The sequence below is a fragment of the Solea senegalensis genome, linkage group LG5, assembly GCF_019176455.1.
Source record: "Solea senegalensis isolate Sse05_10M linkage group LG5, IFAPA_SoseM_1, whole genome shotgun sequence".
NCBI lineage: Eukaryota > Metazoa > Chordata > Actinopteri > Pleuronectiformes > Soleidae > Solea > Solea senegalensis.
The window spans coordinates 15,128,784-15,145,112 of NC_058025.1; the positions used below are offsets into that span (position 1 = coordinate 15,128,784).

At 39.6% G+C, this 16,329-nt stretch overlaps 2 protein-coding genes across 3 annotated transcripts in view; one reads left to right on the forward strand and one right to left on the reverse strand.

Moving 5' to 3' along the window:
• Window positions 1–851: 851 nt before the first annotated feature.
• Window positions 852–5,486, reverse strand: fbp1a (fructose-1,6-bisphosphatase 1a). The gene is made up of 7 exons (XM_044027213.1): window positions 5,197–5,486; window positions 4,248–4,410; window positions 3,646–3,738; window positions 3,380–3,520; window positions 3,152–3,289; window positions 2,763–2,882; window positions 852–1,549 (listed from the first exon to the last, which is right to left on the reverse strand). The coding sequence occupies exons 1-7, from the start codon at window positions 5,364–5,366 to the stop codon at window positions 1,358–1,360; spliced, it is 1,017 nt and encodes a 338-aa protein (XP_043883148.1). The 5' UTR covers window positions 5,367–5,486; the 3' UTR covers window positions 852–1,357.
• Window positions 5,487–7,778: 2,292 nt separating this feature from the next.
• Window positions 7,779–16,329, forward strand: part of kank1a (KN motif and ankyrin repeat domains 1a) — a 43,564-nt gene continuing 35,013 nt past the window's right edge. The window contains exon 1 of one of the 2 annotated variants that reach the window (XM_044025957.1): window positions 7,779–8,034. The gene's annotated coding sequence lies outside the window, so the exon portion shown is untranslated. Of the gene's footprint in view, window positions 8,035–15,169; window positions 15,311–16,329 lie in introns of those variants that run through there. The other variant, XM_044025958.1, reaches the window with a different exon arrangement.

The following is a 16,329-nucleotide window of genomic DNA, read 5'->3' on the forward strand; positions in this document are numbered from 1 at the left end:
ACTGTACTGCTGCTGCTGACCTCTGACCTCTTAGAATGCAGGCAACAGAAGCACACATAGGTGGGCCAGGCGGAGGGGAAGAGAGCGTGTATGATGTGTGGTGCGTGTGATGGTGTTGGGTATCGTCTGTAGAGGCGGGGCCACTCTAATCCTGCACAACATGTTAGCAACGATGAGCTTTTTTCATCAATGAAGTCACAAAGCTTGCAACAGAACTTGGCTAACATGAGGTTCGGTTCTTAAGTTGTTTTTTTTTAACCACATTTGTCTGGACAAGGAGCTGAAAACAGAGTCGCTGTAATCGCAGGTGCGAGTGGGGAACAATAAAATTATGATTGAAAAGAACACAGTTCAACCTCCTTATTCTGGACACTTAGTTTCAACCATTACCAACACAAAATACTTAATTATTCTGTGTATAAGTATATGCTGAATGATATTTATGTCACTGGGTGCAGAAATGTGAGTTTTATATGAAGAGTATGGACACACTAGACTCACAGCTGAATGAGCTTCAATGACATTGGGTCCATGTGACATGTAACTGAGCTTTAGCGCATAGGTCATCCTCACTGAGTGAAATATCGTGTGTTATTTTATTTTTTTAATTTTTGAAAAGAAAAACAACATGTTTGCATATTATGACACGTAAAAACGCATCAAGCATTTTCTTCACGTCGCTTGAAACATTCAAGTCTTCCTGTAAGAATGTTGAAATTGCATTTCTTTCTCTGTCTGATAAATAATAATGATATTAATGCAAGAACAGCCCAAAAAAAGGCGATAAATACAAGCTACACGTTAGTGTAAAAGGTGACTGCAGAAGATTAACAAACGGATGAAAACACCAATTTAGTCTTTGGAGACTCATTTATTGAGATTCATCATTTCAAACAGTTGTTGTTCACATAATAATAATAATAATATTAATAAAGGCATCGGGTTTGGTTTGCATAGAGGTTGTTTTTGGTCCTTCACATGTCTAGAATAAATGTTCATTCATATTAAGGCACGACTGGAGGTTTCTAGTGCATGTTTTTGGCACATTTTTGATGTGTTTGTGGAATGTGTGCGTTATTGTCACTTGAGCTTATGAACCATGGTTATGATATTTCCACTGAATCATCTTTGGTCTATTATCTGTCTGTCAGTTTTCTGAAAACAGAACATGAACATTGCTGGTTTGGCATCAAACCAACTCTGAACGGAGTTGACTTCACAATGAAAATACCTTGGTTTTTGACCTTCAGAGAAAAACTGCGTAAGACATCATGAAAACTAAATTTTCATTGAGATCTATAAAACTGTCTCAGTGCAACACAGTTTGGAAATATAAGTTGTTTTTTTTTTTGCCAGATCACTTCTGGGCATGTTTCTTGCAGATGGCGACGTACTCCAACACGTCCTCAGAGGAGCCCAGAGCCACAGGAGCCCGCTGATGGATGTTGTCTGGCTGTATGTCCAGGATGTTCTCAAGGCCCGTGGAGGCCATGCCGCCCGCCTGCTCCATGATGAAGGCCATGGGGTTGCATTCGTAGAGCAGCCGCAGCTTTGAGTGAGAGAGGGAGGAGTTACTGGGGTTTTTTTTTGTGGAATTATCAAACTTTTTTGAAAGGATTGTTCTACTTTCAGTTTTTGTTGTGAGTTTATGCAAGTAAGCATACATCTCTCCTTCATTGATTATGTAGTGCTGCAACAGTTAATCAGGGTTTGAAATACTTTAGAAATACTTCCAGTTTTCTTTCCTCCACTTTGACAGTAAAAGTAGTATGAATTATGGAATATGTAATGAATAGATGGACTTATCAGTAAGGAATCTCCTTCTAAGATGATCAAAAACTAAAAATATCGCAGTTGTTCGATAAATTCACAACATGAAGAGTCTTACAAATGACTGGTGCGTAGACTTTACACACTGTAAGTGCAAATGGTGTTAAACATACAATAAACAGCCTGACAATACTTAACATGAAACTTCTTCATCTCAAGAATTCATCTTAATTTCAATCTCCATTACTTTTTTCATCCTCATATTTTATTGAAAGACTTTATTTTCCATGTTAAATCCTTTGTAACTCAGACAACTTGCAACACATGTTTGTCTTGATCATGGTAAAAGTATCTTAAACATTGTGTTACTATAAAATAATAAAGTGTGTTACACTTTATTTCTTAAAGACAACAGTGTTTTACATCCACAGTGAGTCAATGTCATGTTTGGCTCGTTGTCTTGCAAAATGTGGAAGGATGTAGTGAAGAAACATGGTGACACAGTAAAGAGGTATTTAGTATCGCTATCACAACAAGTGAACTAAAGAAACTGTACTGTTTGTTTATTACGATCACTAACAGCCACTTGCGATTGATAAAACAACCTAAACATAACATTTCTAAATAATTCCCATGAAAAGACAACAGATCTTCACATCACCTACTTTTACTATACTATATTTTATTCCTGATTTTGAGTCAACCCCATAAATACTGTACTGCTGCTAAATATTGTACCTGTATTTCAAACCTGTGGCAAGAAATAGTTTGTGGAAGCTTCACATTGTTTTAAAACCAGTGAAAACATTATCATCTTTGGTTCATCTTTTGGTTTGAAAGATGAACCAAAGCATTTTTAGTTCCTCGAAATCAACAACTGTGGAATATCATTATTTCCTTTTGTTATTATTATTATTATCATCATTTTCAGTCGTCACTAGTTGTGATATACAAATTGTTTGTAGCAGAAATAATTGGGAACAAGACGTTACCTTTCCCTTTGGGCTCTTCACATTTCCTGGGTATAAAAAGATGCCTCCGTACATCAGTGTTCGGTGAACGTCTGCCACCATGGAACCGATGTAGCGGGCGCCATACGGCTCACTGCCATCCTGTTATTGTTTAAAATGCTGCATTAGTCAGTTAATGACACCTGTAATGGTCAAGATCAACTTTTCAGAATAGGGACGTCTCAGTGTGAGGCTCATGGAATCATTGGAATCCCACATTAGTAAACAAATAAACTAAAAATGAAAACTCTGGCTTCACTTGATGGTTGCTAGTGGTAGGATAATCTGGATGAAAAGTACTTTTACTTAACCCTAACCTGTTTCCACAGGTACATTTTTCTAGGTAAGAAGACCACTGCAGTCTACTTTACCTCTGGGAACTTCTTCTTCTGCAGGTACTCGGTGACAGCCGGGTCAAAGTGCTTCGCATATCCTTCATTTAAGCTGTAAATCTTGCCTCGCTTCTTTATCTTCACGTCCCGATCAACCAGGATAAATTCACCAAGTGCCTAATAAGTGGAAACAAAAAAAAATACATTACCCAGAGCTTCATATACTAAATACAAAATAGAGGACTTAAATCCACCAAGAGCACTCACTGGGTCGAGCATGAAGCAGTTGACTCCATTGCCGGTGGAGAGCACAATCATGGTGGCACTGCCGTACAGGGCGTAGCCTGCTGCCACAAGGTTCCTACCCGGCTGAAGGGCGTCCTTCTCACTCGGTTCGTCGTCTGTGGTCTGGGAGAAGACGTACAATTTGCTGTCAGTGTGGATTCATATAGTGTCACAGTTTCTCTTTTCAGTCAGGAGTACGATAACGCTTACAATAGGATCATAGCGGTCTGCTGTGACCTTGTTAGTACCTTTCTGTAGACGGCAAAGATGGTACCAATGGAGACGAGGCAATCGATGTTGGAGGAGCCATCCAGAGGGTCGAAGCAAACGACGTATTTGCCCTAGAAGTGGAAAGAGCTATATATTATCTTTGTATACAAAACGCTTGTTTCTTCACAAAGGACAAAGCACATTTAAGGTCTGAGTTGTCATCAGAGGAAAGTCCATGTACAATTCCAAGTATTTTGTGGCTTATTAGAGAGATTTTTGTGACATCATTTGATCCAAACTTGTGTGTTGCGTAAACCTATCTCTTTGTGTGTCTTGTGACTGTGACAGTGGTTTGTGGGCTGGAGAAGAATGTGCAAAATTGCAAGGATATTGATGCAATTGTGGCTGTTTCTGTGTCCACACAGTCTTTAAGTGACATGGGAGAGCAAGGTAAGAGAGAGAACAACTGGAGGCACCTGACCTTATGTTCCCCAGCCAGCTAAGCCACATCCTAAGAAGATCTTCTCATTTGAATAACGGGGTTTATGACCTTAAGTGTGTTTGTTGGCAGCATGAGGAGCAGATTCCCAATTCTGTTGTTTATCATGTAAATTAAAGTCAGCTATAGACATATGCTCACCCTGGATTCTGGCTCCACGATGATGACTTTGTCATTCTCTTCAGACACCAGCACGCAGGAGGTAAAGGACGACTTGATCATGTTGATCACCAAATCATTGGACAGAATGTCCAGTTTCTTCACCTGGTCACCTGTCACATTTGTGCTGCCTGCAATGCCGTAGCTGAACACACACACACACACACAAGTAATTATAACAAACAAACAAACAGAAAGAGTGAAGATAATAAACTGAAATTGGAGACCACGGTCACTTCTCTGTACATATAAAACCAGACTGTTGTACATGTAAGTGGAGCACATCACCTTTTGTGAAACATATATTCAGCTCTGTGCTTGTTTCCATAAAGTGCACTTTTTTTAAAATCAATAACTTTGTTGCAAGTTATTTTAAAGAATGCAACTCATACATGACACAGCATTTTCCTCCACCAGCAGCAAAGTTATGCAGTGACTGAACAAGGAAGTGAATCAAAAACTGAGGTTCTAGTCAAATCAATGACAAGTTTTCTGCAAATGTAGGTCACTTGAAAACTGTGACATTTTTCCACTGCTGCCAATATTTAAGAAAACACATTTATTTAAGTAAAACGAGTAAAAAAACAAAACAAAAACAAAAATAGCAACAAAATGAACACAACACAAGCTAATTTGGAGAAGACATTGATTTCTCTTAAAACAGAGTCGGCACATGGCTGACAGTACACATACGAAATGTGTAAATGATAACAATGTTTGTGTTGTGTACCGTAAAATGGGCGTGGTGGTGTCAGTGAAACGCTTCGTGATTGGCTCACAGAGAACCAGAATCTCCTGCTCAGACGAGGCTTGTGCCAACGTGGATGCAGGAGACTGAAACTTTACTGTATCTGTGCAACACGTATTCATTTCTAATGTGACTTTATACGTCAGTGAAATCTCCCACTCAGTCTCGGGTCTGTTTACTCACAGATTGGCGATTCCTGCTTTACGCACGGCGCTGGAAATGGCCTTCACTGCCGTGCACAGAGAGTTGAGCAGCGTTGTCAGCTCCCCCGTGCCTTTCGCTTTCCTGCCTTCCTCCATGACGAACCGGGTCACGGTGACCACATTAGTGTCGAAGGTTCCTCGATCGGACATGATGATGATGATGATCGTGGTCTCGTGCGCCCTGAGAGTGAAGATCGGAGGCGAAGCTGCAGAACTTTTAAAGCGCTGTAACGCGGAACTGCGTGGAGGGGGGTGAAGCTGTGTGGACCAATCCAGATCTGCAGGAGAGGCGTGGTCCTGGCGCGTACACACTCCAAATCCAACTGAACAAACTGATAACAATGTTACCTCCAGCAGAAGAAGGATGTGACCAGAAGAATGGAGACTGCGCATACCTGCATACCTGCAGTCAGAGCCTCATTGTGCAAGACGAGTTTGAAAACAAGAGTCTTATGTGTGCACAGTTTCACAACTGATAGTGTGTCCTTTTGCATTCTTCTTTCTCTAACACTGGTGAACTTTTCCTATCTATCTATCTGTCTATCTGTCTGTCTATCTGTCTATCTATCTATCTATCTATCTATCTATCTATCTATCTATCTATCTATTTTTTATTTCAAACACATTTACATGTACATCTTGTCACATGTTTGGAGGATTAGGCAGATAGGCCTACCCCATTTCTACTACACCCAACTCAATTTATAGACTACTGTATCCTATCACCATCACCAAATAGTTACAGTATTTTATACAATGTTCTATATTCTTCTATGTTGTTTATGTTTTTACTTTGCTTTAATTCACAACACAACACAATATAACAATACAAGTCTAATTAAAGTGCAGAATACTAAGAGACAATGTCCCACAGTGGCCACAAAAACAACAAAAATCACAAACTAAACAACAACGAAATGTCCAAGCTTAACAACAGCAAATTAGCATCAACAAAAACATAAGAAAAAAAAGCATAGACTGTGTTCCGGAAGTACAGACAACCAACAATATGATGTAGTAATGCAAACCAGGACGTAGAGACCAAAACTGCTACATTGTTGTGCCTTGCTTTAGGCACAGTTAATTGCACACGACCCTTTTGTATAAACATCGACATACAAACATACAGACTATTGTGCCACATCTTTAAACGAAAATAGAAAACCGAAAGGTGTGGGAAGTGTGTGATGGGATGTTCTCTATTAACATTTTCCTGCTGTGCTTTCCCCTGCCTGACGTAAGTCAAATGTTGCTGTTGTTTATGAACCATATCCAGAGATTCAACATAGCAAAAACAATTCTGTACTGTAGCCATAACCATGACATGACCAACCTTTCCCTGTCAGTTTGTGGATCCTCCTTCAGAGAGCTCAACTGGCCTTCAATGATTTCTGATATCAACTCCATCAATCTTCTACCACTTTAACCTCCACATGAGGGTTGCGGGGGTGCTGTGCCAATCTCAGATGACATAGGGCAATAGGCAGGGTACACCATGGACTGGTCTCCATCCAACTCCTTTGAGATTAGATAGATTTGCCGGGATTAGTGAGATTTTGTGGAACTGCGGAAATCCATCCTCAAAAGAATTGGGACTTTGGGTTTGAAATGTCAAACAGTAAATATCTGTTTTTTATATCTATCGATTGTATCAATTACACAAACAGTTATCACAAAACATATTTGAAAACTCAATGATGTTTCTAATTGGTAAAATGAAGGAAACATTTAAGAGTCAAATTGAACTAAAACATTAGTAATTTCATTGGCTCACTAAAGTTATTATGTGTATTACAATTTTAAATGTTAATGTGTAAATTAAATACGTTAATTTTCATTTTTTTATCCAATGCTGTTACAACATGACGCCACAAGATGGCGGTATTGACTAAAACCTTGACTTTTCGCTCTGTCTTAGACGCTGTTGGTTTGTGTTTGTTGACAGCACAGATTTACCCTTAGTGGCCATTTACATTTAAGCATTTAGCATGAATATGTTTTCAAACGTGAGACGAACAAAATACTTCTACCCTTTAGTCCAGTTGCGTTTGAAACAGACTTTATAACTCACTTCTGTGACAAGTAATAGTTAATAGAAAAATGTTAATATTAATGCGCCAGTGGCGACAACGTCCCTATACGTTAGAATGGCCGCTGGACAAGAACTATACTGTTATGCGGAGGAGAATCATTTACGTTTATACACAGATTAGGTGAATTGAATTGACACGTAATTCCCTTGTACATGTATGCTCGTTTAATGAAATCTTAATTTCATGAACCGATTTCGTCCAACAAATAGTGTTAATGTTAAAAATGAGGGGGCTTGGTTTACTGGCTTTTAAAGACTCACGGTGAAGTTGTTCTTCCTGGAGTACTTCAACCGTACAACAGGAAGCCTCCAGAGTAAATATCCTGCTCCGCTTTTAAAAGTAGGGCAGCTCAGTGCGCGCAGGTAAACTACACCTGTGCTGTGTGTGTCTGTCTGTCTCTCTCACTCACACTGACCTTCATTCACGTCACACTCAGTTTGTCAGGACAGCGACTGCGCATGACCGCCGCCGGTGAACAACTTGCTGCTGAAGGGACAAGTACAAAGAGAGACTGGTTGGAGGCTGGTGCTGCTGTTGGTGCTGCTGGTGGTGCGGGACATGCACCGTTCCACGGGGATTGCGTGATATCAGCACTGTTTATCGTGACCTTAGTGCTCGATGTGGGAGTTTTCCCCCCTGAGACTTTAAGGACAGTCAGTCGAGTCCACTCAGAGGAGGAGTTGCATCAAAGCGCCACAGACAGCCAGGGACACGCTCGGACTCTGGTAAGTGAAACGCTGTGTGGTTACTGGGAGCTTCTGGTATATATATATATATATATATGTATATATATATATATAATGCATATGATAAATTAACTTTATGCTCCGTGACTAATTGAGGCTGTGGAAGATAACTGTGAGCACTATGAGCCTTTGATTTGACAGTGTGTTTAAATTCAGCGTGTTCCTGGTCAGGTGGTCCTGCAGCGACCAGATCACACCACACAATCCCATGAAGCGCTGCTGGTTAATCTGGATTACATTCTAGTCATATGGTGTTTGTTGTACCTGCTCCTTCTAATAATCTCCCACACTGCACCACAGCACAACACACCACTCTACTCCACTCAACTTGTGACCAAACGCTGGTTCGCGCCAAACAGGTGTCGTGGAAATGTTGTGCGTAACTCACATGTTGCAGTTCCAGTACGGGTTGAACTTTGACCCCCAAGGGCGATATGGCCAAAGACATAATCACGGTATAGTGTTGATAATGATCACGTTAAATGCCAGATAAACGAAGACATAGTTTGGGAAAGTTTAAGAAACCAGTAAATTGTGCTTCATCATAAAAAACTATTGAAACATTTAAAATCTGACTCAAAACATTGAAGTCCATTGACTGTGTTAGGGTTAGGTTATGGATCCTTTTTATAGCAGTTGGAGAAAATTATATTGGGATAAATATTACTATTTAATATGTAAAATATATATATATATTTATTTTATTTCATAAATTGCAATACAATTAATGAATCAAGCATTTTTGTTATTTAATTGATCTATAGAAATTCTAAATCACACTAGACTACTATTTAAATACACTTCATTGGTGTACAGACTATGAACAAAAAAAATAGTGTTTTGAATTTACGAGTGACTTCCAGTCAAAATCAGATTAGAGATCTTTATTAGTCATATATCTCCGATAATGTTGTTGTTCTCAGTAGTTGTCTGTAGATACATAAGCTTAAACAGAGAGAGCAGAAACTACATCTGAAGTTTACTTATGCCCCCTCTGTGATGATTTCTTAACAGATTTATCTCTGGTAATAGTGACCAATTTCTCTCATGTGACTTGGTAATCCCTCACCACTGCATCATCCATAGTGACTCATGTCATGTGTCACCGCAGAGTTTTGCTCTATCCCAAACATCACTGCCTCAAGCCTTTAAATAGATTGTCATCAATTATTTTCATTCATTCACCTTCTCCCCATGGAGGATGTTTTTGCGTTTGTATGAATTAGCACATAGTTTAATTGTTTATACATAACTGTTTGCACCAACTGCTACGCTGAAGATAGTGTCCCTGTGTTAAGATTTAACTTTGTGGTTGTTCCTTGACACCTTTGCTCTGGTAACAGTGACCCATCTCATCTCATGTGACCAGGTAATCCCTCTAGTATGAGCCGTTATGACTCATCTTTGCCTGGGATTTAACATCTTGAATCAGATTTTAGCACAGATGTGTGCACGGTCCCTGACATCACCGTCTCAAGCATCAACTAGAACTATTTGTCTTCATTACAGATGCATTGTCCAGTAAAAGAACAAGAACAACACATGAAAATGCAACACAACACAACACATAAAACATGATAAAAGCATAAATAAATTCATGCGTCATCTAAAAAGTAGGTATGGGACAATACCACTTCTTTTGTGTCCGATATGAATATCACAAACTCGAGTGTCTACTGATGCCTCCAACTGTGAAACAAATATTGTTCTCCCAAAAAGAAGAAATAAACGGACCAAACATGACTTGGCTCAAATGCGTTTGCTGATTTTGATTTACATTTTTTACAGTCTGTGCATAGTGAAGCATGCAGCATATTGTGTCGGTTTTTAAATATAAAGAACTATACTGGGCATCTATCTCCACATGTCTCCACAACTGTTGACAAACAGTGCAGATTCAGATATTGGATTGGATATTGATAATGTTAATATCCCTCCTACTCAAAGCTTGAAATGCAGTGCATTGCATGACCCTAGAACAAAAGCCTCATTAGAGACTTCTGATAGAAACCCTCATCACCTTTGAAATGTTACTTATAGTAGAATTGAAGCTTCCATTGGTTGTCGTGTTGTCCAAACCATACAGCAGAGTTGCTTCTCACTGAGGCATATTAGGATCAGACAGACCTTGATGATGGTCCCTACTGTACTGGTTAAGAGTTGGGGTCAAACAGAGCGTCCTTAATTGTCTCCTGACCCAGAGTTTTCCACTTTTTCTTTTGATAAAGCACTGAATTGAATTCATGTGTCAGTGAGGAAGAATATGAGCATTGTGAAAGCATCACTTTAATGAAATTCTTAGGCTTCCATTGTGGCACTTTTGGCATATCTCTGAATCCATTTTTCTACACTTGGGCATAAAAAACAGATTACAAACGGTGATTCCATCACATGGACGAGGCAAAGCATTCCTTCAGAAATGAATGTCCCAACTTGGAATGAAACTGTGACAAGAAGTTGAATTTTCTGGCTCTGCACGTCTTTTATTATTGTTGCTTGGCTGAACCTAATAAAGTAGCAGTTACATCACACGCTTCTGTGTACATGTTAATGTGTAATCAGCCAGTAAGTCTTGTCATTGTGAATGACAATGTCAAGCAGGCCAATCATTTTGTTGCTATTGTAACACAATCCTAGTATAATTTAAGTATTAACTACTTAAGGAATGTAGCTTGGTAATAGAATCTTTAAGGGTTTAACGAACGATTGTTTCTATTGTTATATCTGATGATTAGTTTCTTGATTAATCAATGCAATGTCGTTTTTATTGTTGTTTTTTTTAAAGCCCATTGTCAAAGCAATAGGACAAAACTCAATTATGTATAGTTTAGAGAGTAGGAAAGAGTTAGAGAGTAGGAACATTGAAACAGTGAAATATTCTTGACTATTGACACAAATTATTTTATAATCTGCTGATTTTAATTTTCTTTAATGTTAATATTTAACTGATTCATCACTTCACCTATAACCTCCATGACTTTTGGCATACATTGATTTGTCAGTGTGCGGCTTGCTCATGGGCCTATTGTTTGTTGCCCTGACACTAATCTGAGCTCAGACTTGTACTGTAAGAAAGCTTAGTATTAAAACTGTACGTATCTGCACATGTCTCCCAGCTACACACAGAGCATTCCTCAGCCTCTCTCTGGTTTCACATCAACACATAAGCAGATCTGGTGGAAGCACAGCCTGGTGTTGGTTGGTACATCAGGCTCAGCAGCACTCATGGATCCACACCATCAGGTCTTTCAGCCTGTGTGGACATATGGCAAAAGTCTCTCAATTAACACCTAGGTGAGACGAGCCTTCTGTCCACATGATCAAAGCCTGGCCTCTGTCGCTCAGATGTGTCACCCCTCAGCCACCACCTCCCTGTGATTATGACTCCCATCTCTTTACTGTTTGTTTGAAGGAAATGACTTCCTCTGTGCTATGTGAGTGGGTTTCATATCCACTCTGGCCTTGCTTTTCTTCAGGCTGCACAGTTTTTGTTTTTTTTTGTGCTGTGGTGTTTTCTCTGTAATTTTAGGTAGAAGGGTGCTGAGTTGTAATTTCAGTTTTGGTTGAACATCTGTGCAGGCTTCTGTCCCAGTTGTGCTTCTCTTGCATGTACTAAAAATACTGCCCTTTTTGGGTTTGCTTTAAGAAGATTTTCTGCACTTGTGTGTACTTTTTTCACTTAGCGCTACACTGCTGTGTAACCCTTTCAAAACCACTTTTGAGTGGTCTTAGTGCTCGACTGTGGAGGTGAAGGGAGCTGCTACAGCTGCTTAAGGTTTTTAAGTGTGGGATGAAGACCTACATGAGCCTCAGATACTGCCCTGTTATTACAAGATCAAACTTACTATATTTAGTAAATCCACCAAAACTAAACAACATATTTGATGAAAACTGAACTGAATCTTTGTCAAATGGTCGATACTTTTAGCAATACTGTTCTTCAGATATGCACCTGTAAAATACAAGGCCAGCACAGCAGACAGTAAATTGACTTAAGGCATATTAAACAACAGATTCCTGTATAGTTTATAGATTTTTAGTAAACTGAAGACAAAATCACAAGTCTTTTTGGCTATTTATCCAGATTAACTAAATTGGCTACAGTGCACTGAACACACTATGTGGCTTAAATGACAAAAGTGTAAATAAACACCGCATAAGCACTGCAACATAATTTTAAACTTATTGTTAGATTCAATATGTTAAAGAGCAAGTTGTCTGTTGTTCTCTGTATGTACATGTGACTGGCACTGTATCGCTTTATAAGCTAGTGCATATTGAACACGCGTCCTGTTGACCTTAACGTTACAGAAACACAAACCATGAATGGCGAAATGCACGGTGAGATGGATCGCATTGTGGTTCTGTATGGTTCATACATCTGTACTGCTGTACATCAGTCCAAAAGTGGGTCTTCTCCTTAGCTTTCACTCTCGCTGATGCTATCGTATTGTTTGTGTTCCAGCAACAGTACTGCAGTTGTACGTCGTCTCCTTCCACTTCTGTGTCAAAGACTGGGGAGAAAACTCTGGTGCAGAACACCAACTTCAGTCTGACTAAGTCTGTACATCAGACTATGAATCACATTATCCAGTTGTGTTAGTCCCACTAAGACGAGCTTGATTATAGGCGGACTAATGTGTTTACATGACATTAAGAAAACCAAATTATTGTCTTAAAATCTGACTTCTAACATGCATATAAACACACTGAGTGACATGTGCTGAAGCTGTAAACTGAGTTGAAGTTGCAGCTTTGCTAATTTAATGTCTAAGGAGACAAAGGACATGTCTAGCTCACAGTGGCACATCAAATTACAGAGTAGTGTGTGTCCACTAAAAAATTCTGACTGGAATCTTCCTTCCTCAGGATGTGGATTGGGTTTCATCCATCTGAGGTGCTAGTTGTTTTAGCTGTGCCGACAACTGTCAGTTGATTCAGTCGTGCGCGCTTCGACTTGTTTTGAGATTTCTGTTTGGAGGAACATTGTTGCTGTGAACCTGACTGAAGGAGGGTATTTCTCCGTGTAGCTGGGATTAACCCTGGCTAAACCTCGAAGTGTGTGTCACAAAGATGTTTTGTTTCCTGGTATGTTAATCCCTTTTCTTTCATGCATGCCCCCTCTGCGTCATTAGGTGCCCGTTGGTATTTCAGATATGATTCACAGGAATGAATTCATTTGGTTTATTTCACCTGAGCCCCAACATGTACATATGTAACACCCGATGATTCGATGTGGTTTATCCAGCATGTTGCCACAAAATTCAGTTGCTGCTTATGGCTTTGTGATATGATCAAAATGTTGTATCCCATTGCATTACAATCTTACTCTCCAGAGACATTTTTGATGCAACAAAATGAAAACTGGTTAAAAGTAAATGTTTGAACAGCAACACATGTTTGCCACAAGTTGCTTAAGTTCATATTTTGTTTTCTCATCTCATCTCTGCTACAGTGAGTGTGGTTATGCTGTTAATTAAATTAACCTCAAATCAGAAAGATGCCCTGAAGTAAAACCTTAGTACTTGAATTGGCTTGTTGTTGACATTTGATCACAACTGAATTAGTGCCAGAAAAAACAGTGGGGAGGCAGTGTAGGCAGTAGTGCTGGGTGGTATGAACAAAAATGTATATCACGGTATTTTTCACAGTATACAGGGGTAGTTTTTGATGCATGGACATGAGTGAGTGAGGGAGCAGCAGAGTTGTGTGTGTGTGTGTGTGTGTGTGTGTGTGTCTCTGTCTCGATCGTTGCTGCAACTGCTTCCACAGTTACTTCTTCACCTAAGCCCTTGGCATGTGTAGTGCAATAGTGAAAATTGTCCCCCTTCGAACAAGGGCTGAACGATTTTGAACAAATATCTAATAGCAATTATTTTTGATGGAAAATGCGATTGATTAGCGATATCAGAGGGAATGGTACTTTTTACATAATTATTCTCATTTTCATTCAAAAAAACATATTTAAAAGGATCAGCTGTGTGAGAACTGAAGATGTTCTCTTCAGTCTGTAGAATAAAATAGGTAATAACAATTCATCTAAAATGAAATTTTGACACACATCTTGGCTTGAACGTCTCCTGCGATTTGAAAATTGCAGTAAGCTGTATTGAAATTTTGAATTTTTTTTTTAATTAATTTTTCAGCCCTACCTCGAACAGAGTTTTGCTGCGTCACGTTCCATTTTTAATATGCTGGTCTTGCGGTATCCAAAAAATGAATATCGTAAAAAAGAAAATACAACAATACTGTCCGTCTTTCTGCTCGGATGTGGTTGCATTTATACATAGAAACGCTCTGAACTTTCACAACCCAAATGTCCATGGTGTCACAGTAATTTGCCCTCAGTGTGTCATTATCCCTATATCCCTATCTGCTGATCTCTAAAAAAAGAAAGAAAAGAAAGTCAAGTCATCTGAGAAAGGAATGGGCCCTGCCTGTTTATTATACGTCACGTAGGACAACGCAGGTGCAAATTGAATTAATAGCTCCATTGATACTTTGATAATCCCTCTGCTATGCAGGCTTGTACAGACTTTTCAAGTTGAAAAATTCCACAAGAAGGTAGTCTGATTCCGTTTATTCAGAAATCTCAACACTAATTGGGAGAGCTGACTAGCAATAAATTGGTGGGTTTATAAGAAAATATAATTTTTTTTATTGTGCAAATTACTTCTTAAGAAAATAATCTGCAGATTAATCAATCATTAAAGAAACGGTTAATCTCAGCCTCAGGTTTAATACTCTTTAAGCAGCAGTTACCACAAATCAGCCATCAGTTCACCCCCGAGGGTGGTGTTTGTCATTCTCACAAGATGAATATTGGGTGGAGTATCCCTTTTAATGACAGGGGGGGTATACATTTACAAGAAAACCTTTCCTTGTGCATCTTTTTAATCTAAGCCTCTGGAAACGCCCCCAATATCTGCACACTCCCATTACCCTCCACACCACATAAAGTGCTGCCGTGGATGCCACTGTTTATGGCTGAGAGAACCGCAGACTGTCAGCCCACAGCTCACCAGGCTGCTCATATTGCAGTCTCCCTCACTAGCTGGTATTGTCAGGTTACAGCGTGCGTGTGTGTGTGTGTTTGGTGACGGGGCGACTGAGTTGTGATTGGCTCAGTCACACTCAGGCGTGTGAGACACAGCTGGGTGATGTCTCCCTCACATCCCACAGTTCTCTTTGGGATGTTTTCTCTGTGGTTGTCGTACTGGGGGAAATGCATTCACTGACTGACTTTGTGAGGAAGGTGAGTTCAATCTATGTGACTTATTGAGTTTTATTTAGTTTGATTGCTCTGATAACTTCCAGAAAACACAGGGAAACGTTGCATAGCTGGTCTGTTTATTAGATATCTGTTTTGCATAGAGCATTTCCTGTGAAGTTATCATTCAGTGACAGTGTCAAGTGAACACACCGTTTGTCTTGTGATAAACACTGATATACGCTGGCTGCCTCTCGACTGCATTCAAAATCCAATGATATTAATGTATAAGGATTTGTTTATCTATTCAGATTTGCTGACTTGACACAGACGGTAACATCTCTGCACCGCACCCTCTGCATTAAACAAAGCACTTGTCGACACTTGTTCTTCCTGTTATTAGTGTTTCAATATTTCTCCAGGTTTGCAGGTTCTTTGTAGGACGGACAGGCTTATTTGTCAGAGGGTCACTTTCATTAGTTTGTTTACTACATGATTGGAGAAACCAGAGTGGATGCTAAGCCCTATAGGAAACTGGCATGCAAGCATTTCATGTTATGTCTCAAAGTGGACACTGATTACGGCATCGTTTTTCTAATATTGGCTTATCAGATAGATAGAGCTTCATTAAATTCTGCTGCTGGTGTTGATCTGATTGCTTGAAGTCCAGAACGTTGGGGGGGCGGTGAGACTCAGCCGTTAAACATTTGATATCTGTGAGATGGTGTGAACAGGGTTGAGGGTCTGGTTTAAGGTTTTGTCTGTGGTGTGGGGGACTGTTGTGTCTACAGCTGCTGCTCTGCACATTCCTAGTGAAGATCCAGTCACTCTGACCTCATGGCTGACTGAGCCTCTACCTTTTCACCAAGAGTGTGACCACAGACATATGAGCTGGCATCATGTGTTGCATGTGGAGTTTGAAAAAGAGACGCCATGCAAGACGTAGAAAAATGTGAGATCTCACATTTAATGTGATAAGAGTACAGAAAAACTAGGTTTGAAGTAGGATTGTCTCCTTTAGGTCCTCGAGGTTGGTGCATTATTTGACAGGGTTTTGATTTGAC